The sequence below is a fragment of the Euleptes europaea genome, chromosome 13, assembly GCF_029931775.1.
Source record: "Euleptes europaea isolate rEulEur1 chromosome 13, rEulEur1.hap1, whole genome shotgun sequence".
Taxonomy (NCBI): Eukaryota; Metazoa; Chordata; class Lepidosauria; order Squamata; family Sphaerodactylidae; genus Euleptes; species Euleptes europaea.
In genome coordinates this window covers 58,808,694-58,833,977 of record NC_079324.1, presented here as the reverse complement: position 1 = coordinate 58,833,977, position 25,284 = coordinate 58,808,694, and the positions used below count along the sequence as shown (strand labels likewise).

The window sequence follows — 25,284 nt, the reverse complement described above, 5'->3', positions numbered from 1 at the left end:
CCCTCGCTGGTTATTGCTGCTTGCTTCTCGCCATTTTCCTTTCCCTTGTCTGCTAGCAGATTCCGTGGGGTGGCTGGCCATGTGGTGGAGTAATGCAATGCTATGAGTCAGGCAAAACCGTACAGTCACCACAACCAACTGTATTGGAGGACAGTGAGGGCAAATGAGCACAGGGGCAGTGAAGGCAGGGTGGAGGGAGAAAAGGGAGCCTGAGAAGCATCAGCTGGGGGAGGAGAGAGACTGTTTTTGAGCCCATGAGCTGGTTCTGCTCCTTATCTAGGTGTCTGGGGAGGGGAGAGGAAGAGGAGTTGGCTTTTATATGCCAACTTTCTCTACCTTTTAAGGAGAATCAAACGGGCTTACAATCTCCTTCCCTTCCTCTTTCCACAACAGACACCCTGTGAGGTGGGTGGGGCTGAGAGAGTTCAGAGAACTGTGACTGGCCCAAGGTCACCCAGCTGGCTTCATGTGTAGGAGTGGGGAAACCATCCTGGTATAAAAACCAACTTCTCCTCCTCCTCCTCCTCTTCTCTTTCTCTTCCTCCTCCTCCTTAGAATAATAGAATCATAGAGTTGGAAGAGACCCCCAGGATCATCTAGTTCAACCCCCTGCACAATGCAGGAAATTCACAACTACTTCCCCCCACACACCCCCAGTGACCCCTACTCCATGCCCAGAAGGTGGCCAAGATGCCCTCCCTCTCATGAGCTGCCTAAGGTCATAGAATCAGCATTGCTGACAGATGGCCACCTAGCCTCTGCTTAAAAACCTCCAGGGAAGGAGAGCCCACCACCTCCCGAAGAAGCCTGTTCCACTGAGGAACCGCTCTAACTATTAGAAAATCCTTCCTAATGTCTAGACGGAAACTCTTTGGATTTAATTTCAACCCGTTGGTTCTGGTCCGACCTTCTGGGGCAACAGAAAACAACTTGGCACCATCCTCTATAGGACAGCCCTTCAAGATGGGGCCACTTGTGATACTTTTCAAAGCAAATGCAAAATTTGAGGAAGTAGTTTCAGCTGAGCACTACTTTGAGCAAACGAGAAAAAAAAAAGAACAGTCCCGTCACGCTCCCCCCCCATCTTCCTTAGTTGTTCATTGCAGCGATTGGAACCGTTTCTTGGTTCCTAAACATTGACATTCCATTTATTTTAGCCTTCAATCACCATTTTCAAAATGTATATCCAGGTCAGGAATCCTATTTTCTTAGTAATGCCCAGGGACATACACGGCCGCTCAGGAAGCGTGCGTTACAGATTATATAAATGGAACCCCAAGTGTAATCTTTCTTTGTGTCACTGACAACAGTTTCTTGACATGAGCCAGTGGCCAGGGGTTCTTTATGAGCTTTATATCTCAACGGTTTCTTTTAAGCCCTTATTTGCAATGGGAGAATTGACTGGGGGGGGGGTTAGGGGGTGGGGAGCCGGCCGACAAATGAAGAGGTTGCGAGCTTGTGTCGCTTAGGAAATGAGCCGCTGGGGAGAAGCGTAAATTTCGGAGAGAAAGGGTCATATCACTGGTAAACAGGAGCTTCGTCTAAATGTCCTGATTTATTTGCGGGTCTCAAATAGGTGTGGGCGTTCGTGTCCCTTGAAGCTATTAGGACTTCGAAATGAACTCGGAGAGCTTGTTTTCAAGGGGATTCTTCTTTAGGGAAATGAAGGAGCGACGGTGGGGGCCGAGACACCAGGTTATCTGCTTTCACCGATAAGACCTTGGTCCTTCATTTCAGAAAGAATGGAGTTGTGCTCCCCTGACAATTAAGTGTGTGTGTGTGTGCCGGAGAAACAGTCTTACGGTTGGCTAGCCAACAAGTTGAGTCCGGTCTTGCGGCAAGTTGATGGAATCAGACCAGTGGTTTTCACACTTTTCAGCTGCTCAAGAGCAATTGCTCGGTCAATGGGCCTGCTGAGGACTCTTGCTCCTCTGCAAGAGCCAGCATGGTGTAGTGGTTAGGAGCGGTGGACTGTAATCTGGAGAACAGGGCTTGATTCCCCACTCCTCCCCATGAGCGTCAGACTCTAATCTGGTGAACCAGGTTTGATTCCCCACTCCTCCCCATGAGTGGAGAACCGGGTTTGATTCCCCACTTCTCCACATGAAGCCAGCTGGGTGACCTTGGGCTAGTCACAGTTCTCTCCAAACTCTCTCAGCCCCACCTACCTCACGAGGCTCCTGTCATGGGGAAGGGAAGGCGATTGTAAGCCGGTTTGATTCTCTTTCGAAAAAGTGGAGGAAGTTGGTATATTTATTATTTATTTATTTATTTCGAATGTATAGCCTGCCCTCATTTCCAGCAAGCTAGGCTCAGGGCAGGTAACAAAAACACATAAAACCATCTAACATCAATCAAACATCAATATCATAATAAAACATAGACAGGTGGCCTTAAAATTACCCAGATGACACCATGCTGGGTTACAGCAGACCAACCCCCCACAGATGTCAAGAGTGGGGGGAGAGGGTGGGGAGGCCAGTAGCGATGGATCGACTCACGGCTGCCCTCAGTTATAGGCCTGGAGGAGTAGTTCCGTTTTACAGGCCCTGCAGAACTCCTTAAGGTCTTGCAGGGCCCTGATGTCACTAGGAAGACTGTTCCACCAGGCCGGGGCCAGGGCCGAAAAAGCCCTGGCCCTTGCTGAGGACAGTGGCACATATAAAAGCCAACTCTCCTTCTTCAAGAGAATCCTCGCGAGGGATCCTGGGGAGCACACTCAGTTTGCAGGGAGTGCTGGCTGACCTCTTCTTTTTGCACCTCACCGTTGGCCTGTATGGACTGAGAATGCTGTCCAACATTCCCTGCAATCACATACTGTAGGAGAAATTCAGAGATGGCTGGCTGGGGGAGGACAGTAGCTTTGATCTTCTTGTCAAGGAACCCACGAGGAGCCTCCAACAAACCTCAAGGTTCCTTGGAGTGTTTGCCAACCTGTGAAGTAAGTTGTCCTTTTGGGTCCAGTGTAGCACACACCTGGGGCTGGATTTGGGCTACTGTTACGCTTTGGTTCTTGGCAAGTTGGAGGTGGAGCATGGCCAAGGTGGAGCGCGGCCAAGCAGAAGGACTGGTGGGGAAAGTCTCCCTTTTGCTCAGACCAGGAAGCAAGCCTGACCTGGAAGCTTATCTAAGAGTCAGGGGGTATCACCTGACCTTCTCATGTCCTGGTGTTGGTAGGAGTCTTCTGTGCTGGTGTGGTTGGTCTCTCTACCATACCTTCTTTCTGCCTCGATGAAGATGTCAACCCAGTGTGCGGCTGCTGTGAAAAATGCAAATTCCATGCTGGCCATAATTCGGCGAGAAATAGAGAGTAAAACTGCTGCTATCATACTGCCCTTGTACAAATCTATGGTGAGACCACACTTGGAATACTGTGTACAGTTCTGGTCACCACACCTAAAATAGGATATTGCAGAGCTGGAGAAGGTGCAGAAAAGAGCCACCAAAATGATCAGGGGACTAGAGCGACGGCCCTATGAGGAGCGGTGAAAATGCTTAGGGCTGTTTACCTTGGAAAGAAGGCGGTTAAGGGGAGACATGACAGGGGTGTACAAAACTCTCCCTCACTGGCAGTCTTTAAGCAGAGGTTGAGCCTGCATTAAGTAAGGAGTTGGACTAGATGGCCTGTATGGCCCCTTCCAACTCTATGATTCTAGATTGTTTATTGGTAACTTCTTCCTCAGCGTTACTGTAAGAGTTACTTTGCTTGGAGGAATGTGTGGGCATAAACTTATGTTATAGATTCTCCTCTAATCAACAATGTTTCTCCTTTAATGCATAACTATTGCCTGGGGTTAAATTCTGCTGGAATCTACCGCTGCTGTCTGCGTTATTAATTAAGCTTCTGTCAACGTTTCTCCCATAAACCCTCTTTGTAAAAGTGGTTGTAAAAAATCACTCTAGATTAAAATGCAGCATCAAAAGTTTCCACTGGGGAGAGTCGATATATTTCTCGCCAATTCCACTACCCTCTGTACAAAGACTAAGAGCGGCTCACAGAGTGGAACAAACACAACCATGGTTAAAATTGTCAATCTTCATGATCAGGGGACTAGAGCAACTGCCCGACGAGGAGTGGTTAAAACCCTTAGGGCTGTTTAGCTTGGAAAGAAGGTGGTTAAGGGGAGACATGATAGAGGTCTGATAGAAGGTGGTTAAGGGGAGACATGGTATGGAGAGAGTGGACAGGGAGATACTCTCATAATACTAGAACGTGGGGTCATCTGCTGAAGCTGGAAGGTGAGAGATTCAAAACAGATAAAAGGAAGTCGTCCTTCACACAACGCCTGGTTCATTCGTGGAACTCCCTGCCCCAGGATATGGTGATGGCTGCCAACTTGGAAGGCTTTAAGAGGGGAGTGGACATATTCATGGAGGAGAGGGCTATTCATGGCTACTAGTAAAAATGAATGCTAGTCATGATGCATACCTATTCTCTCCAGGATCAGAGGAGCATGCCCATTATATTAGATGCTGTGGAACACAGGCAGGATAATGCTGTTGCTGCAGTCATCTTGTTTGGGGGCTTCCTAGAGGCACCTGGTTGGCCACTGTGTGAACAGACATCTGGACTTGATGGACCTTGGTCTGATCCAGCAGGGCCTTTCTTATGTTCTTATGAATCTTAAACCTTCTTAGAGGGAATTGGTGGAATTTGAGATTAAAAGCCAGTGTAGTGCTGTGGGTACAATGCTGGCTTGTAACTGGGAAGGTTAGAGTTCAAATCCCCACTTAGCCACCAAAGCTATAGACTGACCATGGGCCAATCACTCTCTCTCAGCCTAAACCATCCCACAGGATTGTTTTGAGGATAAAATAAAGGAGAAGAGAACTATGAATGCCATCCTCAGCTTCTCCAAAGAAGGCAAGGATAAATGTGGCATTCATATTCAAAATGATGTCCCCTTTTTGCTGATGGATAGAGATCCAAATATAACACTGGCTGTGGCCAAATATCTCTCCATCATATTTTCCTCTAAGAAATAACGGCTCGGGACCTATGGGTCATAAGAGCAAAGAAGGCATGGAAAGGAAATTCACAATGACTTGCGTAAATGGGCCAGCCCTGATCAAGGGTCATAGATACAACTTTTATATCACATCAAGATTTAATGCTTTTGCAGTCATTTCACACATTCAGCCCAGTTTTCGAGTGTCAAGAAATCAGAAGTGTTGTGCATCTTGCCTTGGATCAAACGATGCTCAAGCACATACATAAACAGACTTAGCAGAGTTCCATGTAGTATCTTGTGCTGTACCTAGCACTTTCCTCCATATAATTGTAGTAATAATAGAGAGCCAGCATGGTGTAGTTGTTAAGAGTGGCGGACTCTAATCTGGAGAACTGGGTTCGATTTTCAACTCCTCCACATGAAGCCTGCTGAGCGACCTTGGGCCAGTTACAGTTCTCTCCGAACTCTCTCAGCCCTTGTGGAGGCAGGCAATGGCAAATCACCTCCAAACTTCTCTTGCCTTGAACCTTATGGGGCTCCCATAAGTGAGCTGTGACTTGGCGGCACATTCCACCACTGTATACATGTTGCTGTAGAATCATAGAATCCTAGAGTTGGAAGGGACCACCAGGGTCATCTAGTCCAACCCCCTGCACAATGCAGGAAATCCACAACTACCTCCTCCCCCACACCCCCAGTGACCAGAAGATGGCCAAGATGCCCTCCCTCTCATCATCTGCCTAAGGTCACACAATCAGCGTTGCTGACAGAGGGCCATCTAGCCTCTGCTTACAAACCTCCAGGGAAGGAGAGCTCACCACCTCCCGAAGAAGCCTGTTCCACTGAGGAACCGCTCTAACTGTTAGAAAATTCTTCCTAATGTCTAGACGGAAACTCTCTTGATTTAATTTCCACCTGTTGGTTCTGGTCTGGCCTTCTTGGGCAACAGAAAACAACTCGGCACCATCCTCTCTATGAGATCAGATGAGATTGGGCTCACCGTGGTAATCAGGCTGTTCTCATGTCTATTATGGCCCCCCAGAAATTGGTTGCGCCAGATATTGCCCGAGCGGAAACCCAAGTGGGGATACAAGAAGTTTGATTTAGCGCAAACAGCTGATGGGGTCTTTCCTGGAATGTCCGTTTGCACAAGAACCCGAGCACAAGCCGAAATTTTGTGCAGGATCCAAGCCCATGTGTAACCTAGCCCTCTTGGTTCACATATGCATGCACATCACTGAATTACTGTCCCATTCGCACAATACCATAGAACCATAGAGTTGGAAGGGACCACCAGGGTCATCTAGTCCAACCCTCTGCGCAGTGCAGGAAATTCAAAAACCCCTTCCCCACGCACCCCCAGTGACCCCTACTCCATGCCCAGAAGATGGCCAAGGTGCCCTCCCTCTCATGATCTGCCTGAGGTCATAGAATCTGCATTGCTGACAGATGGCCATCTAGCCTCTGCTTAAAAACCTCCAGGGAAGGAGAGCTTACCACCAGGGTTGTATGCACCTGCAGGGCATGACTCCCGTTGCCTTTTTCCAAGAGCTGGGGAGCGGTAGGCGAGACTCCTCCTCTAAGGGTTAAATTTAAGCATGCCATCTACTTTAATTAAATCGTACAAATTAAAACATGTAACAAATGTGCCATTAAGCATTCCGGTTATTTTTATTTCATGCATATTTCAGAATACTTATGGCTGACGGCTGACTCTACGGTTGTAACAAATTAGCCCCGTTAATGCGATGCGCTCGGCGAAATGGAACGGAGCCATTCCTGGAGGTGCCCTGTGCTGGCTGGAAATGGATCTGAACCAGAACCGTTTCCTTCCCAGGCCCTGTTCACACGGTGAAGATCTTAGGGACGCAGGAGTTTGCTGGTCTAGGACCGTAATACATGATTGATCGATAGCGTGTGGCACGGAGACGGAAGATTTCCACATCCCTGAGAAACCATGGGTTGTCATGGCATCTGAACCACAAACTGTGCCTGCTTTTTTTGCCTACAAACCAGGATTACTCTAGTATTCATTGCTGCAAACCAGGATTTCTTTAATTCCTGCGTAGTGTGAACATAAGAAAAGCCATGCTGGATCAGAACAAAGCCCATCAGGTCCAGCAGTCTGTTCACCCAGTGACCAACCAGGTGCCTCTAGGAAGCCCACAAACAAGACGACTGCAGCAGCACCGTCCTGCCTATGTTCCACAGCACCTAATGTAATAGGCATGCTCCTCTGATCCCGGAGAGAACAGGTATGCATCATGACTAGTATCCATTTGGACTAGTAGCCATGGATAGCCCTCTCCTCCGTGAACATGTCCACTCCCCTCTTAAATCCTTCCAAGTTGGAAGCCATCACCACATCCTGGGGCAGGGAGTTCCACAATTTAACTGTGCCTGCTTTGCTTGGTAAAGTCTTGTCCGTGAAAGGAATCCTATAATGCATTATGCAGTTTGGGAAATCTCCACTGTCTTCTACACAAGAACATAAGAAAGGCCCTGCTGGATCAGACCAAGGCCCATCAGGTCCAGCAGTCTGTTCACACAGTGGCCAACCAGGTGCCTCTAGGAAGCCCACAAACAAGATGACTGGAGCAGCACTGTCCTGCCTGTGTTCCACAGCACCTAAGATAATAGGCATGTGTGAAAGGGAATCATGCAAGATGTGGTTTGCAGTTTTTGGGATGCAGCCTTTGGCTTTGGACCTTGACATCTGTCAACTGGGGGTAATAATTCTGGTCAGCCTTACAGGGCTGTTGAAAGGACTGCTATAATCGTACCATCTGAAGCTCCTGATGTACATAGAGGCGGAGAAGCTGTAGCTCATGGGTAGAGCATCTGCTTGACATGCAGAAGGTGCCAGGTTCAATCCCTGGCATCTTTAGTTAAAGGGACTAGGCAGGTAGGTGATGTGAAAGACCTCTCTGCCTGAAACCCTGGAGAGCTGCTGCCAGTCTGAGTAGACAGTACTGACCTTGATGGACCAAGGGACTGATTCAGTAGAAGGCAGCTTCATGTGCACTATACGCAGTCTTAGCCAGGGGTCTCCAGCCTATTTGAGCCTGCGGGCGCCATTGTTATTCTGGCACAGGGTGGTGGGCAGAGCCGCAGAATGGCTGCCGCAGGAGGCGGTGCCAACCACACACAGGAAGCCCAAGTGCAGTGGGGAAGAGGGGCAATTTAAAAGAGACATTGGGAAAGAGGAGCGGAAGAGAATAAAACCCAAAATCATAGTGGCAGCTGCAGCTGGATCAATATTAATTTAATCTGCGCAGCCAATGAGAAGCCACGCTGGGCCTGAGCTCCATATGGCCCCACCCACTAAAATCACTTGGTGGGCACCATGAAAGGTGTTGATGGGTGCCACGGTGCCCATGGACACCATGTCGGGGACCCCTGGTTTAAGCAATAATTCATTTGTGCTGATTTTTTTGGGGGGATTGGGCGAATTCGAGAGAGTAGGAAGTTTCAGGGCTTGTGGTGTTTTAGCTTTGTAATTGGGGTTTAGTCCATCATTATCCTAAGCTTCAGGAACGAAAAGGCTGAAACTAAAAACTCAGGCTCCTTTCCCTCGGCAACACGTCGCTTTGTGAAATCAGCAGTGCATTTGCATCCAGAAGAGGAGAGTTTAAATTTAGAAATGCGAAGGCAGTCCTTGTGTGTGTGTGTTTGTGTGTGTGCATGCACATGCTTGTGTGTGTTTGCATTTCTACAAGTGGGATTTTCTCTTTGCGTGTTGCTTTGCCACATCAGACAGATTGGCTGGGAAGGGGAAAAAGTTATCCGCGAAAATAACAAAACACCCGGTCTGGCTCATGAATTTATTTATTTTAAAAGAAGATCCCAAAAGTTCCAGTCACCCCAACCTATCTCAGGTTCATTGTGAACAACCCCCGGTCAGCTGCCCTGACCTCTTTGAAGGGGGGAAGAAGAAGGAGGAGGAGGAGGGTGTAGTGGTTAAGAGCGGCAGACTTTAAGCTGGTGAAATGGGTTTGTTTCCCTGCTCCTACACATGAAGCCCGCTGGATGACCTTGGGCTAGTCCCACTCTCTCAGCCCCACCTACCATACAGGATGTCTGTTTTGGGGAGGGGAAGGGAAGGTGATTGTAAGCCAGTTTGAGACTCCTTAAATGTAGAGAAAATTGGGGTATAAAAACCATCCTCCTATTACAACTGATTTCCAGCCGATAGAGATCAGTTTGCCTGGAGAAAATGGCCGCTTTGGCAATTGGACTCTATGGCATTGAAGTCCCTCCCATCCCCAAACCCTGAGATGCATACCTATTCTCTCCAGTATCCAAGGTGCATGCTTATTACATTAAGTGATGTGGAATACAGTCAGGACTTCTTGCTTGTGGGCTTCCTAGAGGCACCTGGTTGGCCACTGTGTGAACGGACTGCTGGACTTGATGGACCTTGGTCTGATCCAGCAGGGCCTTTCTTATGTTCTTATGTCCTGCTTGTGGGCTTCCTAGAGGCACCTGGTTGGCCACTGGACTGCTGGATTTGATGGGCCTTGGTCTGATCCAGCAGGGCTTTTCTTATGTTCCTATGTTCTAATGGTCTTATGAATTGAATCTAGGAACCCAATCGGGAGCAGGCCTTCTTACCGCTTACCTTGGGGGAAATCCTGTAGGGTTCTTCATTCCTGACACCACTGGGGGCCCGGCAGAAATACGCATGCGTTCTTTCCCTTGGGAAAAGAAGTGTTGGTTTTTAATTTTTGTTCAACCTCCGTGAAGAACGTCAGGCTGGCCTGCATGGGGCCTTCCCCTTCCATCTCACCTCTCAGAAACAGCCTTGTGAAGCGGATGACGCTGAGCGCGAACGACTCGCCCAAGGACAGCCGACGAGTTTCGTGTGGCTTTGAACTTGAGCGATCCCCAGTCCGAGCCTGGAAACGCTCTCTGCTCGGCTGCATCACGCTGGCTCCCTCTGATGAACAACGGGCATCAAAGCGCGCAGGAGTTCTGGAAGAGTGTGGGAAGACGCGAGGAAGAGCGGTTGTAAACTCCCTCCTGAGTTACAAAGCGCAGAAGCCGATAGGTCTATTTTGGGAGGTAGCATTTGGCATCTCGTCTACCCACGCTGTCGTCTGCCACCACCTTCTGTTCTGTTTATTTGTTTCACCTCCTGGCCCAAAGAACGGTCCTTTTGGAGCATCCCTGGCTTTTCCATCCATTCTGTGTCAGGGTTCTGGTGCAGCAGGCCTCCCCAAAGAGGCATGGAAAGTTGCCGGGATGAGAGCCAGAGGGGTGTAGTGGTTAAGAGCGGTGATTTGGAGCAGTCCAGATCAGAGTCTGAGAACCGGGTTTGATTCCCCTTTCCTCCCCATAAGCAGCGGAGGCTAATCTGCTGAACTGGATTTGTTTCCCTGCTCCTTCACATGAAGCCAGCAGGGTGACCTTGGGCCAGTCACAGCTCTCTTAGAGCTAGGATTGCCAGGTCCCTCTTTGCAACCGGTGGGAGATTTTGGGGGCGGAGCCTGAAGAGGGCGGGGTTTGGGGAGGGGAGGGACTTCAATGCCATAGAGTTCAATTGCCAAAGTGGCCATTTTTCTCCAGATCAGCTCTATCGGCTGGAGATTAGTTGAATTAGCAGGAGAGCTCCTGCTACTACCTGGCAGTTGGCAACCCTACTTAGAGCTCTATCAGCCCCACCTACCTCACAGGGTGTCTGTTGTGGGGAGGGGAAGGGAAGGTGATTGTAAGCCGGTTTGATTCTCCTTTTAACAGGTAGAGAAAATCGGCATATAAAAACCAACTCTTCTTCGTTCTATGCAGCAGCTCCCACCATAATACAGGTAGGGAATAGCAGCTGGGTCTCTGCTAGGGTTGCCAACCTCCAGGTACTAGATGGAGATTTCCCACTATTACAACTGATCTCCAGCCGACAGAGATCAGTTCCCCTGGAGAAAATGGCCACTTTGGCAGTTGGACTCTATGGCATTGAAGCCCCTCCCCTCCCCAAACCATGCCCTCCCCAGGCTCCGCCCCAATAACCTCCCGCAGTTGGCGAAGGGGGACCTGGCAGCCCTAGCCTCTGCTGGAGAGGCAGGAGAAAGAACACGGGCGTTGAAACTAGCGTTGGTTGATGGTTTGCAAGGTCATCTGTGCAGGGGGTTGGACTAGATGACCCTGGTGGTTCCTTCTAACTCTGCGGCCTAAAACACACGGGAGATTTTGCCTTGGATTTGCCGTTTTCTAGATGCACATTTCCTCCAGCCAAATTCTTAGGGCTACCAACCTCCAGGTAGTAGCTGGAGATCTTCCGCTATTATAACTGATCTCCAGCCGACAGAGATCAGTTCACCTGGAGAAATTGGCCGCTTTGGCAATTGGACTCTATGACCTTGAAGTGAGCCAAATCCTGGTCTCGCAAACGAGCTGTAGTTAAAAAGAAGTCACCGTTTCCACATTCCGTCTTTACCGAGCTAAGCAAGCGTGAAAAGACCGTCCTCTCGAAATCGGGCTACGACGGGCTGTGCAAGAAAGAGCGGAAACCGCCGGCGGGTTTGCCAAGAAAACAAAGTTGCAAACAAGGACGTCCAACCCCATAAGGCGGCAATGCAAGCCGGATCTCTTGTATCGCTGACGCAGCCGTTAAATCTTCCTCAGAGAGTAGGGTTTCTCTTCCGTGAACGTTATTATAAAACCAGGACGCCGCTTTGCATTCTGTTAACATTCGGATTAATTGTTATTGCTAATAACAATCAATTTGTATGCAAACTGGCAAGCGGGGAGTTTGTGTGGCTGCTGCTGCCTGGGAAATTTTCATCAGCAAATGGGCCTATAAAAGGTTAGCTTAAATTTGAAGGGAATATTAGGGAATTACTGTTGTTACTTATCCGCTTCATAGATTATGCCGTTTGCTTATGCGCTCGGTCCTTTCTCCCCTGCCATTAGGATGCTGATTGTGGCTTCTGGGGTCGACGACGGTATTTGCGGCAGGGAAGTACCGATTGCGGCATTGCAAGACCCTCTTGTTTGAGCCAGTGTGGTGTAGTGGTCACAGTGCCAGGCGAAGATCTGGGAGATTCATAGGGTTGCCAACCTCCAGGTACTAGCTGGAGATCTCCTGCTATTGCAACTGATCACCAGTCGATAGAGATCAGTCCCCCTGGAGAAATTTGGCAATTGGATTCTATGGCGTTGAAGTCTCTCCCCTCCCCAAACCCCTCCCTCCTCAGGCTCTGCCCCTAATACTTCCCGCTGGTGGCGAAGAGGGACCTGGCAACCCTAGAGACTGACGTTCGAATCCCCACACTGCCATGGAAGCCTGCTGGGTGACCTTCGGCCCCACTCTGCTATGAAGCTAGCACCGGTCACTTGCTCTCCACCTTGTCTTCTTTGCAGGGTTGTTGTGAGGGTAAAACGGGGAAGAACAGCAATTGAGCTTTTTGGAGGAAGGAGGACCTAAAAACAAGGACACTGCAAAGAGGGCGTCTCCAGATTAGGAGAGCGGGTTGAGAAACGATGGATTGTTTTGGAGTGGAGTAAGCCTCCGATTTCAATCCAGGAATATCCACGGTTCAGGTATCCGAAGTTTGGGGGACGCTATGCGAAAGGGTTACTTCTAGTAGCTGGAGATCTCCCAATATTATACCTGATCTCCAGCCGACAGAGATGAGTTCATCTGGAGAAAATGTCCACTTTGGCAATTGGATTCTATGGCATTGAAGTTCCTCCCCTTCTCAAACCCTGCCTTCCTCAGGCTCTGCCCCAAAAACCTCCTGTCGGTGGCAAAGAGGGACCTGGCAACCCTAAGGTAGTAGCTGGAGATCTCCCACTATTACAACTGATCTCCACCCAATAGGGATGAGTTCACCTGGAGGAAATGGCCGCTTTGAACATAACAACAAAAGAAAGGCCCTGCTGGATCAGACCAAGGCCCATCAAGCCCAGCAGTCTGTTCACACAGTGGCCAACCAGGGGCCTCTAGGAAGCCCCCAAACACGGCGACTGCATCAGCACCATCCTGCCTGTGTTCCACAGCACCTAAGATAATAGGCATGCTCCTCTGATCCTGGAGAGAAGAGGCAATTGGACTCTATGGCATCGAAGTCCCTCCCCTTCTCAAACCCCGCCCTCCTCAGGCTCCCCCCCAAAAATGTTCCACCTGTGGCAAAGAGGGACCTGACAACCCTAGCAATCAGCAAAAAAATCAGAACGGTGTTGTACGGATTCCAGCACAATTAAGAGGAAAAAAACCGAAAGCCGGCTTAATTGCGATTAGGCGATTTTGGAAGGAGAAAACCCCCCCTTGCCCATTGAATGCATCCCAATTGATTGTGTGTGTGAGTGTATTCCCGTGGAACAGTATACTAAAGGGGAGAAAAGGGGCTGCTTGTGATCTGAAAAGGAGCCAATTTACCCGGAGTACAGTTTGCAGTTCCGTCACTCGCTAATCACTCTGCTAAACGTAATAGCCCTTCTTGTCTCATGGCCGTTAATCATGTTGTGAATGCACTTATCAGCGCATATTAGAAATACAATACAAGACTTTCCGACACAGGGATGGATGCAATTACTGCAATCAGGGTACATTTCGCTATTGTCTTGTCACGCTGCGGTGGTGGTTTTGAAATCCTTTAAAAAGAAATCAACCCCGGCGCAAGTGGGATTTGAGTCGGGAGGAAAAGGCCCGATTAGGGTTGCCAGCTGTGGGTTGAGAAATGCCTGGAGATTTTTAGGGCGGCACCTGAGGAGGGTGGGGTTTGGGGAGGGGAGGGGCTTCAATGCCATAGAGTCCAATCGCCAAAGCGGCCATTTTCTCCTGGGGAACTAACTGGTCTTAGAGATCAGGTATATTAGTGGGAGATCTCCGGCCACCACCTGGAGGTTGCCAACCCTAGTTGCCAGGTCCCTCTTCTCCAGCAGCATGTTTTTGGGAGTGGAGCCTGAAGAAGGTGGAGTTTGGAGAGTCCAATGGCCAAAGCGTCCATTTTTCCAGGAGAACTGATCTCTATCGGCTGAAGATCAGTTGTAGTGGCAGGAGATCTCCAGCTAGTACCTGGAGGTTGGCATCCCTATGCCCCGTGCTGCTGGCTGGGGCAACGGGCCACTGACCTTCTCTGGGGTGGTGGAGGGGAAGGCTGGGGCTGCATTTGGCTCAACAAAGGGCTGAATTTTGTGGCGCAAGGGCAAAACTTCACGTTTGGCAGCCAGGTTGCCAGCCTCCAGTTGCGGTCTGGAGACCAATTCGAATTTTGACTGATCTCTGGACTCCAAAGATCACTTTCCTTGGAAAAAAAGGGCTGTTACAGAGGGTGGACTTTATGGCATTATACCCCAACTCCCTCAGCCTTTCATAAGAAAAGAAAAGCCATGCTGGATCAGACCAAGGTCCACCAAGTCCTCTTAGAGGGCTTGGGCTCCAGGCCCCTGATCATCCTCGTCACTCTCCTCTGCTCTCCCAGAATTGCAAGTTAGCTCCATAATACATAAATCACTTATTTATTACTTATTTAAAGCATTTATTCGTCTTTTCTGGAGTTTTTTAATTAGTAAAATTCACCCCAAAATTCTAAAACACCTGGGCTCCTCCAATACCATAGAGACCGCTACTTTATCTCTGAGTGGCTTGGTTTTGTTGTCTTCATGACTGGCTGGCTACTTTACTTTTAGACATAATGATTAATATTGTTAAAGAGAAATAGCTGCGAGAACCTTTTTTAAAAAATCTTTAACCATTTAGAATTTAGCCCAAAGTTTTCACGCCAAACTTTTTTTTAAAAAGCCTTTCTCTTGCTGTAAGAAAGTTGTCCTTTAGATTCCTCTTTTAGTGTTGGCTAACCCCTGACCCTGTACCTTCTGTCTAATTGGATTCATTTATTAGATTCCCCAAGCAAGCTGGCTTTGTGAAGCTTGACTACGGTCCTCATTTAAGGTTAACTCAAGTTATCGCTTTAAAAAATAATAATAAAATCCAAGTTTTAAATTGTAGCGAGAGAGCAAAATAAAAGACCTTGGTTTCACTGACGTGCTCTTAAGAGCACAATTTTGTTGTAGAACTAGAACGAGAGACAGCTGGTTTCCAAGAAAGCATAGAGTAAAAAATCTGTTTTAATAGGAACAAATTTAGTTTTCATTTGTTAGGCCTAGGGTTGCCAGCTCCAGGTTGGAAAATACCTGGAGAACTTTGGGACGGAGCCTAGCGTTACCCACCTACAAGTACTAGCTGGAGATCTCCTTCTATTACAACTGATCTCCAGCCGATAGAGATCAGTTCCCCTGGAGAAAATGACTGCTTTGGCCATTGGACTCTATGGCATTGAAGTCCCTCCCCTCCCCAAACCCCACCCTCCACAGGCTCCACTAGGGTTGCCAGGTCCCTCTTTGCCACCAGCGGGAAGTTTTTGGGGTGGCGCCTGAGGAGGCCAGGGTTTAGGGAAGGGAAGGACTTCAATGCCATAGAGTCCAACTGCCAAAGTGGCCATTTTCTCCAGGGGAACTGATCCCTGGAATTACAGCTTATCTCCAGACTACAGAGATCAGTTCCCCTGGAGAAAATGGATGCTTTGGAAGGAGGACTCTATGGTATTGTACCCCACTGAGGTCCCTCCCTGTCCTCCCCAGGCTCCATCCCCAAATCCCCAGGAGTTTCCTAACCTGGATCTGGCAACCCTACCACCCATCCCGTGCTAGAGGGCAGGGGAGAACCTGGCAACCCTGGGCACCGTCCCAATATTTATTTCAGGATGGTATTTAGTTCCATGTGTCGTCTCGAGGAAAATCTTCCTCAAAAGATATCGGAGTCCCCTTTGCTTCCAAGGACCGAGACTTGCCGATGCCAAAAGAAGCAAATAAAAATAATTGAGGCAATTGTCTCCGTTGTCTCCTGGGTTGTCACGATGATGTTGATAAAATCAAATAAACTGGGAGTTATGGCGAGTTGTTAGCAGGAGAAACAGTTGCGAATTGGCAGCGCAAACCAGCCCGGGCGCTTAAGATGTTTTCTCATTATCCGGATTTATTGTTTTCGGGGAGCAGAGGAGAAACCGTCGGCTAAGCAGAAAGGAAGGTGAAAAATGCCCAGACTGGAGGATGGGGAGTTGGGAACAAAAATATTCAGTTTAGTGTGTGATTTTTTTTGTTTCTACGCTGTTGGGCTGTTTGGAATGTCCTGTGTCCATTTGCTGTGGCATTTTTGGAGGAAGGGGTTGTGTGATAAATAGGGTTGCCAACCTCCAGGTGGTCACTAACATGAAATTAGCCCAATATATAATGTAAGAGTATGCATTTTGATTCCCATTATATATTGGGCTAATTTCATGTTAGTGATTTTCTGTGTGGTTTTGGGTTAAACTAATTAGTACATAAATATATCTATTTTGATATAACCTCCAGATGGGAGCTGGAGATCTCCTGCTATTTCAACTGGTCTCCGGCCGATGGACATCAGTTCACCTAAAGAAAATGGCCGCTTTGGCCATTGGATTCTATGGCATTGAAGTCCCTCCCCTCCAAAACCCCCTACTAGGTTGCTTCCTGGTCAACAAAAGGAGGGCGAGAACCAAAAGGAGGGCAAGAGAGTCACGCTATGCTCGATCCAGCAGAGCCATGATTGGGTAGATAGATGGGGACTGTGACGGAGGGCACCTGTGAACTAGGGCTGCCAATGTCCAGGTGGGGTCTGGTAGGGTTGCCAACCTCCAGGTTTTCACTAACCTCCAGGTGCTAGCTGGAGATCTGCTATTACAACTGATCTCCAGCTGATAGAGATCAGTTCACCTGGAGAAAATGGCCGCGTTGGCCATTGACTACAGAGATCAGTTCCCCTGGAGGAAACTGCAGTTTTGGAGGGCAGTTTTGGCATCATATCCCTACTAAGTGCCCTCTCCATCTTGGACTCTGTCCTCCTCAGGCTCTGCCCCCCAAATCTCGAGGAATTTACCACGCTGGGTGACCCTGTTGTGAACATCTGGGGCTAGGGTTCCCAACCTCCAGGTACTAACTGGAGATCTCTTGCTATTACAACTGATCTTCAGCTGATAGAGATCAGTTCACCTGGAGAAAATTGCTGCTTTGGCAATTGGACTCTATGGCATTGAAGTCCCTCAGCTCCCCAAGCCCCGCCTTCCTCAGGCTGCACCCCCAAAAACCTCCCGCTGGTGGCAAAGAGGGACCTGGCTACCCTATCTGGGGGCCAACGGCACATTCTGCCCTGCAGCCAGCCCTGGTTGCTGCCTGGGTTGCCAGGTCCCTCTTTGCCACTGGCGGGAGGTTTTTGGGGTATAGCTTGAGGAGGGTGGGGTTTGGGGAGGGGAGGGACTTCAATGCCATAGAGTCCAATTGCCAAAGCAGCCATTTTCTCCAGGTGAACTGATCTCTATCGGCTGGAGATCAGTTGTAATAGTGGGAGATCTCCAGCTAGTACCTGGAGGTTGGCAACCCTATTGCTGCCTCTTCTGCCTCGAAGCGATTTGCATTCGGGATGCAGCTCAAAGCCATGTCTGAAGCTAAAAGCCCTGCGGGAAAATTGCAGGAAAGGTGGGGGAGAAAGTGCAGTTACAACAGAAAATAGGATTACGTAGCTGCGCTTTGTTCAAGGGGCCCGCTCACTTAAGGCTGCGGGGAAGCAATAAAGCTAAGTGGGGCTTTTTATTATTTCCCCCCCCTTCACTAGAAAGAAATATGTCTAATGAATGTCTCATGTCTGAAACACTGGGCTGGATTCGTCAAAGGGAGTCAGTAATTACCAAATTGAGAGAATCATGAATCGCTTTTCTAAATTTGAAAAGCACATCAAGAATAGATCAGGAGCAGGCGAAATTAATAGTTGCGAACTCATTTCCATAGAAATGGACTTATTAGCAAGCATGCCAGCTGCCTAAAATTACAAGGTCTTTTCCTTCTGCTTGCAGGAAATAATCGTGTGTGTGAGCACGTGTGTGTGTGTTAAATCAAAGTGTTTCTCTCCCCCCCCCCAAATTGAAACTTGAGTTTTGCTAAGTTTGCACAAGATGGGGGAGGGGAAGATCTGTGACTTGAAGGGGGGGGGAAAGGAAATTCATAGGATGAATGTGCTGAAAAGTAGGAGGAGCTCTTTGAAGGTCTTTCTTTGTTGAGAAGTTGGTGGAACTTTGAGTGAGTGAGGATAGTAGAGTTGCCAGGTCCCACATTGCCACCAGCGAGAGGTTTTTGGGGTGGAGCCTGAGGAGGGCGGGATTTGGGGAGGGGAGGGACTTCAAGGCCATAGAGTCCAGTTGCCAAAACGGCCATTTTCTCCAGGTGAACGGATCTCTATCGGCTGGAGATCAGTTGTAATAGCAGGAGATCTCCAGCTAGTACCTGGAGGTTGGCAGCCCTACCAGCAGGAGTCTAGGTGAGGTGGGGTCATTGCGGGGGGGGGGAGGGGGATGGCGGTCAGCAACAGCATGACATCATTTCTAGGAAAAAGAAGATGTGACATCACACCCCTCTAGGAATTACTGGAAACTCTGTGATAAAACCATAGAGTCTTGGCGGGTCCTAGAGAGGATTGATGTCACTTTCAGTTTTCCCAGAAGCACCATCACCAAAGTCGATTTTTGAAAATTTCTCCCACCTGCCACTGGAGTGCCAGCAGGTACATGGCAGCCCTTCCTGTCACTGACTTTTATTTTTAGGAGCTAATTCAAAACTCTACATTTGCACAGGCTTCTCCTTGAATTGGGTTTCCTGACTATCATTTAGTATGTTGCCATTTGGCCTCAGCGTATATGGTTTTGGATTGTTTATTTAATTTATGTTATATTCTTTGTTAATTTGGGCTATGGCTTGGTTTTGTTAGGTATTTGTGCTATACTTGTTTTATGTAGGGTTACCAGTTCTGTGTGGGGAAATACCTGGAGATTTTGGAGGTGGCGCCTGAGGAGGGCGGGGTTTGGGGAGGGACCTCAGCACGGTATAATGCCATAGAGTCCGCCCTCCAACGCAGCCATTTTCTCCAGGTAGGGTTGCCAGGTCCCTCCTCTGCTCTGGCGGGAGGTTTTTGTTGCAAAGCTGAGGCAGGGATCACGTGTGGGCAGCCGCGCCGAACGCAAACGTGTCGCTTCCGGTTTACACCCGGCAACGCCGCATCACAACGGGCCTTTTACCACTCAAACTGGGAGGGTGTAAAGTGGAGGTGATGCGGTTGCGTTGGCGCGGCCGCGTGCACGCGCAATCCCTGCTTCCAAGCCGGGCACTGGATTGGCGGGCAACCCGGTTCTCCAGATTACAGTCCATTGCTCTTAATCACTACACCCTGCTGGCTGAAATGGCCCTCCTTCCCCCCTAATAGCCATGGTTCTGGTCATCTCAGTGGTCACAGAGGGGCAAATGGGCAAAGCCTGTCTGGAAGCATGTGCCTGAATCTGTGAACATAGCCAATACCACCTGGGTTCCCAGGCCAGGGCTGCTCCTTCGACACTGACAGCCAGACTTGCCAGCACTGCGTCAGGAAGTTCCTGAACATTTGTGGGTGAGTTTGGTGAGGGGAGGAGAAGGACCTTAGCTGGGTGTGATGCCACACAGCCCACCCTCCAAAACAGCCATTTTCTCCTGGGGATCTAATCCCTTTCGGTTGGAGACCAGTTCTAATTCCAGGAGAGCTCCAGGCCCCACCTCGACACTGGCAATCCTATCGACAGCAGAGAGAACTCCCAGTTGGCCATACCAGAAATAAATTTAGAGTCCAGTCCTTCTGCCCTCTCCCTGCTGTTCTTCTTCAGTCCCCGGTTTCCATCTGCTTTTGCCTCCATCTTCTCCACACCATCAAAACTGGATCCTCTCCTCCCTGTATTACGTTGGTGGAAATGGATTCCCACTGGTTTGTGTGTGTGTGTGTTAAGTGCTGTCAAGTCACATCCGACTCATAGCATCTCTATGAATCAATGTCCTCCACAACGTCCTCTCCTTAACAGCCTTGCTCAGGTCTTGCAAATTGAGGGCTGTGGCTTCCTTGATTGAGTCAATCCATCTCTTGTTGGGTCTTCCTCTTTTCCTGCTGCCTTCCACTTTCCTTACCAAGATGGTCTTTTCCAGTGACTCCTGTCTTCTCATAATGTGACCAAAGCACGATAGCCTTGGTTTAGTCATTTTAGCTTCTAGGGTCAGTTCAGGCCAGATTTGATCTATAACCCCCTGATTTGTTTTTTTGGCAGTCCAGGGTATCCGTAACACTCTCCTCCAACACCACATTTCAAAGGAAGCAACTTTCTTCCTATCAGCTTTCTTCATTGTCCAGCTTTCACATCCATTCATAGTAATAGGGAATAAGATGGCATGAATTAACTTGATCTTGGTGGCCAGTGACACATCTTTACACTTCAGAATCTTTTCTTGCTCCTACATGGCTGCCCTTCCAAGTCTCCATCTCCTTCTGATTTCTTGGCTGCAGTCTCCCACTGGTTTAGCTAGTTAATATTAGGTCCATACTTGCCTACCCCAAAGAGCATAACAAAGGCGGAGGAGATGGTTCAGCTTCTCCAGATTTTTCTTGCAGTCTCCTTTGAATGCAGGGATTTTGCTGAGTTCCCAAACGAGTCCATGACGGCCATGCCTTCAACTGGCAGTTAATAACCCTTCTACGGCAGAGAAGGAAGTACCTATCAGTCTTCATATTCTGGGAAAGGCAGAGGTCACGGGGTGAACATTAGAACAAAGGCTCCAGGGAAAGCGAAAGGGCCGTGGACCAAGCGAGAGAAAGAAATTCACTTTGGAAAGTTTGCGTGCCGGTTCATTATCGCGGCGACCTGGGAAGAGATGCGGAACAAAGGCCACAGATTGATCGCCGTCTTCTCTGTGGGGGATTTGGTGTCCCAGATACTGGAGCGCGAGGGCTAAATTATCTGTCTGCAAGATGGAGGGGAAAAAAACGGAGAGTCTAGTTGTGGTGGAATTGTCACGAGTTGTTGTTCAGGAGCCGGGTAACTGGCAACGCGGAAAGCATTTCGATGGCAGGGAGGACTCGCTTGGTAAGCGGCTTCTCTGGTGGGAGCGGAGATTCTGAAACATGAAACCTAATTAGAACAGAACCGCCTTGACAGGTGAGTACAGCTGCTTTTGTGGTGGGGCTAAGAAGAAGGAGATTAGGAGGAAGAGCGAGGCTTGTTTTTGAAATGCCACAGATTGGGGCGCGTGCATTTGCTGCGGAGGGAAGAGAAGAAATACTTGGTTGACCCATAACAGGTTTAGGCTGAATCAACCAGAAATGTACAGCCTTAACCTTCTGTACGTGTTTGGACACATAACTATGCCCATTTGGATATGAATTAATGCTGACTGAACACATGAAGCTGCCTTATACTGAATCAGACCCTTGGTCCATCAAAGTCAGTATTGTCACTCAGACCGGCAGCAGCTCTCCAGGGTCTCAGGCAGAGGTCTTTCACATCACCTACCTGCCTAGTCCCTTCAACTGGAGATGCCATGGATTGAACCTGGGACCTTCTGCATGCCAAGCAGATGCTCTACCACTGAGCCACAGCCCCTCCCCTGGCAGGCAGGGGAGGTTGACGTGTACACACGTGCAGTTGACATGTACACACCATACATTCAAATGCTGATGATGTAAGGTCCTCAAGCCATTGGATTACGGAAGGTGGGCATTTATCTCTCCAACGGTGTCATATAAGCCTTTTAGCAACAGTAAGAGCACGGAGGGTCCATTTTCGTTGACCATCAGTTACCCTCTAGATCCTAGAGTCTAGTAGACAGACAAATTGTGTAAAAGTACATAAGCATCCTCAAAGATCAATAAATATTCTAACACAAAATTGATATGAGGAATTATTTCCTTCACAGAAGACCAAATAACTGGACACTCCCCAAGTATATGTTTAAGAGACTCAACTTGTAAGTTACAATGCCAGAAATTAAACTTTTTGCTTAGTCCTTTACTAAAGAGATGCTGCAGTGCCCAATAAAGGTAAAAAAGATAAAGGTAGTCCCATGTGCAAGCAGCGGGTCATTCCTGACCCATGGAGTGATGTGCCATCCCAATATATCTTAAAAATTCTAGGTGCTGGTATTGACCTTTCAAGTCCTCTATGTCTTGAGGCCAGCATACCCGAAGGATTGCCTTCTCTTGGTGGGCACCGGGAAAGTGGTCTGTGGGCACCATGTCACCCATGGACACCATATTTGGGACCCCTGTTTTAAATTGCTTTATATATGTCCTCCTTACCTTTATTGGGAAATTCGCTTTATACATGAATTTTTAAAGCTTTTGATTGTTCACTGCCGTGGGGTCCTTCAGTTGGGTGGAAAGGCAACCTAAAACATTTAAAGTAAATGAAATAATTAATCATCGGATTAGTACAATTGACTGCCAAAATGTTGGGCCCAGTCAACTTTTCCATGAAACCAAGAATACTGGCAGTTGTTTAACTTTGCTGTTTCATACTGAAGTCATTTGTTAGCCATGGGAAGGTAGAGGCTGCAAACCCACTAGCTGGGCAGTGATCATGTGGAGGAGTGGGGAATTGAACCCGGTTCTCTTGATTAGAGTCTGATTTTATACCATGCTGGCTTCCTCGGTTAGAGAAAGAGTTATAACTTTAATTATTGGCTATCGCCCACAGAACAACAAAATTTAGAGAATCTGGGCAAACATGGCCCATTCATGAAGGTGAGCCCACATTACCAGCAATCTTCTTACAATGATAACATTTAATGGAAAAATAACACAGCTCTGTTTAAAATTATTGCAGGGAATGAAACAAAAACATACATACCACTTGATAAAGCTTGTGCAAAATGAGTACCAAAGCCGGGCGGCTGGTCACAACGGTATCATTTAAGACAAGATCGTGTTTACAGCTGTATCGTTTAAGACAAGTTCGTGTGTATTTACATCATGTATTAGGTTATTTTTCCTGATATTTTTTTTCCTGTTAAGCTCACATGGCACTTTGCTTTTGTTACTTTGAAATTTGATACAAAAAGCTATTGTGAGTCTGAAACTTGGTACAAAACTCACTTATGCAGGATACAACTCACAATAATAAGTATGTTTAATTGGTAAGTCCGACTGGTTCATGTGCGTCATTACACAGCGGCTTCGTACAGTTACTACTTTTGGCTTTCAGAATAAGTCAAGAGTTTCACTTAAGTCTGGATCAAGACAAGATGGGTCTTTTTCTCCATGCAGTGCCCTGACATAGCAATGATAAATAAAAATCCTTGTTTCCAATATTCTGTTAATGCTGGGTTTTTGTCTTTTAGGACAAATGTCTCCTCTTATGAGATCTTCCAGCTGGACTTTGAAATTGACAACAGCAGCAGCTTGACGGGTGCCCAGCAAATCTCCTGGCAGGTGGAATACCCTCAAGATGAAGCCGTGAGCGAGCTCCTCGTCTCCGAGATCTTTGTCAGCCAAACAACTTTTGCTGGGATCGTTCCACTTGCAATGGTAAGAATATATGGATCATTTTATATTTTTTAGAAGTGAATCTATTCAGATTAGGCTGAATAAAGGTAAAGGTACCCTGTGCAAGCACCGGGTTATTCCTGACCCATGGGGTGACGTCACATCCCGACGTTTACTAGGCAGACTTTGTTTACGGGGTGGTTTACCAGTGCCTTCCCCAGTCGTCTTCCCTTTACCCCCAGCAAGCCGTGTACTCATTTTACCGACCTCGGAAGGATGGAAGGCTGAGTCGATCTTGAGCCGGCTACCTGAAACCGACTTCTGTTGGGATCTAACTCAAGTCGTGAGCAGAGCTTGGACTGCAGTACTGCAGCTGACCACTCTGCACCATGGGGCTCCTTTAGGCTGAATGCCTTCTATTTTTTTTATTGTTGGTCCAAAAAATGTTAGATGGGTGGGAGAAATATTTCATGGAAAATATTTTGATTGTGAAGATATGCCCCTTTGGGATCCCATTCTAAGTCCATAGGTCTCGCAATCCTTTTTATCTCTTTCTGGTTCATGCTGTCATCTCCTACCTGGTTTAGTCATATGTGTAGCCCTAGCCAATGGGAGATCATATTGTGAGTGGATGACAGTTTTTATTGATGTGATGATATCATGTAGGGAAACCAATAGAGAAAGAGCGAGAGAGAGAGCTTTAGTAAACAAACAGCTGAAAATTTTCGCTGGCGCTGTAAAGTATTTTTTGACACTGCCAAAAACCTTCCTGCAAAGCAGTGTGTTCTTTTCGCATTGGCCCTCCCCCTTAGCTTGTGTTCAAGATCGCTCTGCTAATTTACATCCGCAGCAAAAAGCTTTAAATGTGCAAAATGCATTTCAATAAGATTTTATTTACCTGACATGGAGTAACAGCTCCTTGGAAACCATTACCGTCTATTGTGTAAATCTTTTTCTCTGTTTGGGGATTATGGGCCACGTACGTGGTAATAGCTCTTTTGGAACTGCTGCCTTCTATTGCACAAATGGGGGCTTCTGTATCCACTCTGGAGTGATACGTCGCAATTAGTGTGGCATTTGCATTGAACTGGATTAGCTGCTGGGTGTTGGAAACCTTCTTTTCTAAACCAAAAAACCAGAGCCATTGTTGGGGGGCTGGGCGGAAGAGCTCTCCCCACTCCATGCTTGCGTTTGCTCGTTTTTAAATCACAGGCGTGCGGTGTTTCATTTAATAATGAAGAAAAACTCATTTCAAAGTTATCAGCAGGGATGCAGCGGGAATTATTTTTATTTTCTAAGGGAAATTCTGTTTATATAGCCAGTGCTCGGTTTGTCAAAAGAACAGCTCCGAAAGATCATGCTTGCCACAAAGCCCGGCCTTCTTTGCTCGTTTGCACAAAGCCTCCTGATTCAGGGGCACTATATCTCTGACTATCACATGCTGAGGACTGTTTATTCAGATATGTATATCCTGCTTTTCTCCCCAATGGTAGCCTGCGTAAACGTAAAATATCATTCTCCCCCGCTTCCATTTCATCCTCACAACAACCCTGTGAGGTAGGTTAGGCCGAGAGAGAGTGACTGGACTAATGAACAGGGGGAGGACTGTTGCATTTGTACTTTGCTTGCAGGCTTCCCAGAAGCATCTTGCTGGTCACTGCTGGGAGCCGGATGCTGGAATATTGGACCTTTGCTCCGATCCAGCAGGGCACCATACAGGTGGTACCCCTTTTGCTCATGTTGGAAGGGGGGGAGGCTAGTAATGATGGTATCTGGGGCTGTCCTCAGTTGTAGGCCTGGTGGAAAAGCTCTGTCTTACAGGGCCCGCGGAACTCTTTAAGGCCCGCAGGACCCTGATCATAGAATCATAGAAGCACAGAATCATAGAACCATAGAGTTGGAAGGGACCACCAGGGTCATCTAGTCCAACCCCCTGCACAATGCAGGAAATTCACAGCTGCCTCCCCCCCACACCTCCAGTGACCCCTATTC

The 25,284-nt window shown here is 48.1% G+C and overlaps 1 protein-coding gene across 1 annotated transcript in view; it reads left to right on the top strand.

The window, feature by feature from the left end:
* Positions 1 to 25,284, top strand: part of TMEM132B (transmembrane protein 132B) — a 209,077-nt gene that overhangs the window by 98,879 nt on the left and 84,914 nt on the right. The window contains exon 4 of the mRNA XM_056859084.1: positions 23,148 to 23,334. Within this exon, the coding sequence (XP_056715062.1) occupies positions 23,148 to 23,334 (187 nt within the window). The remainder of the gene's footprint in view (positions 1 to 23,147; positions 23,335 to 25,284) is intronic.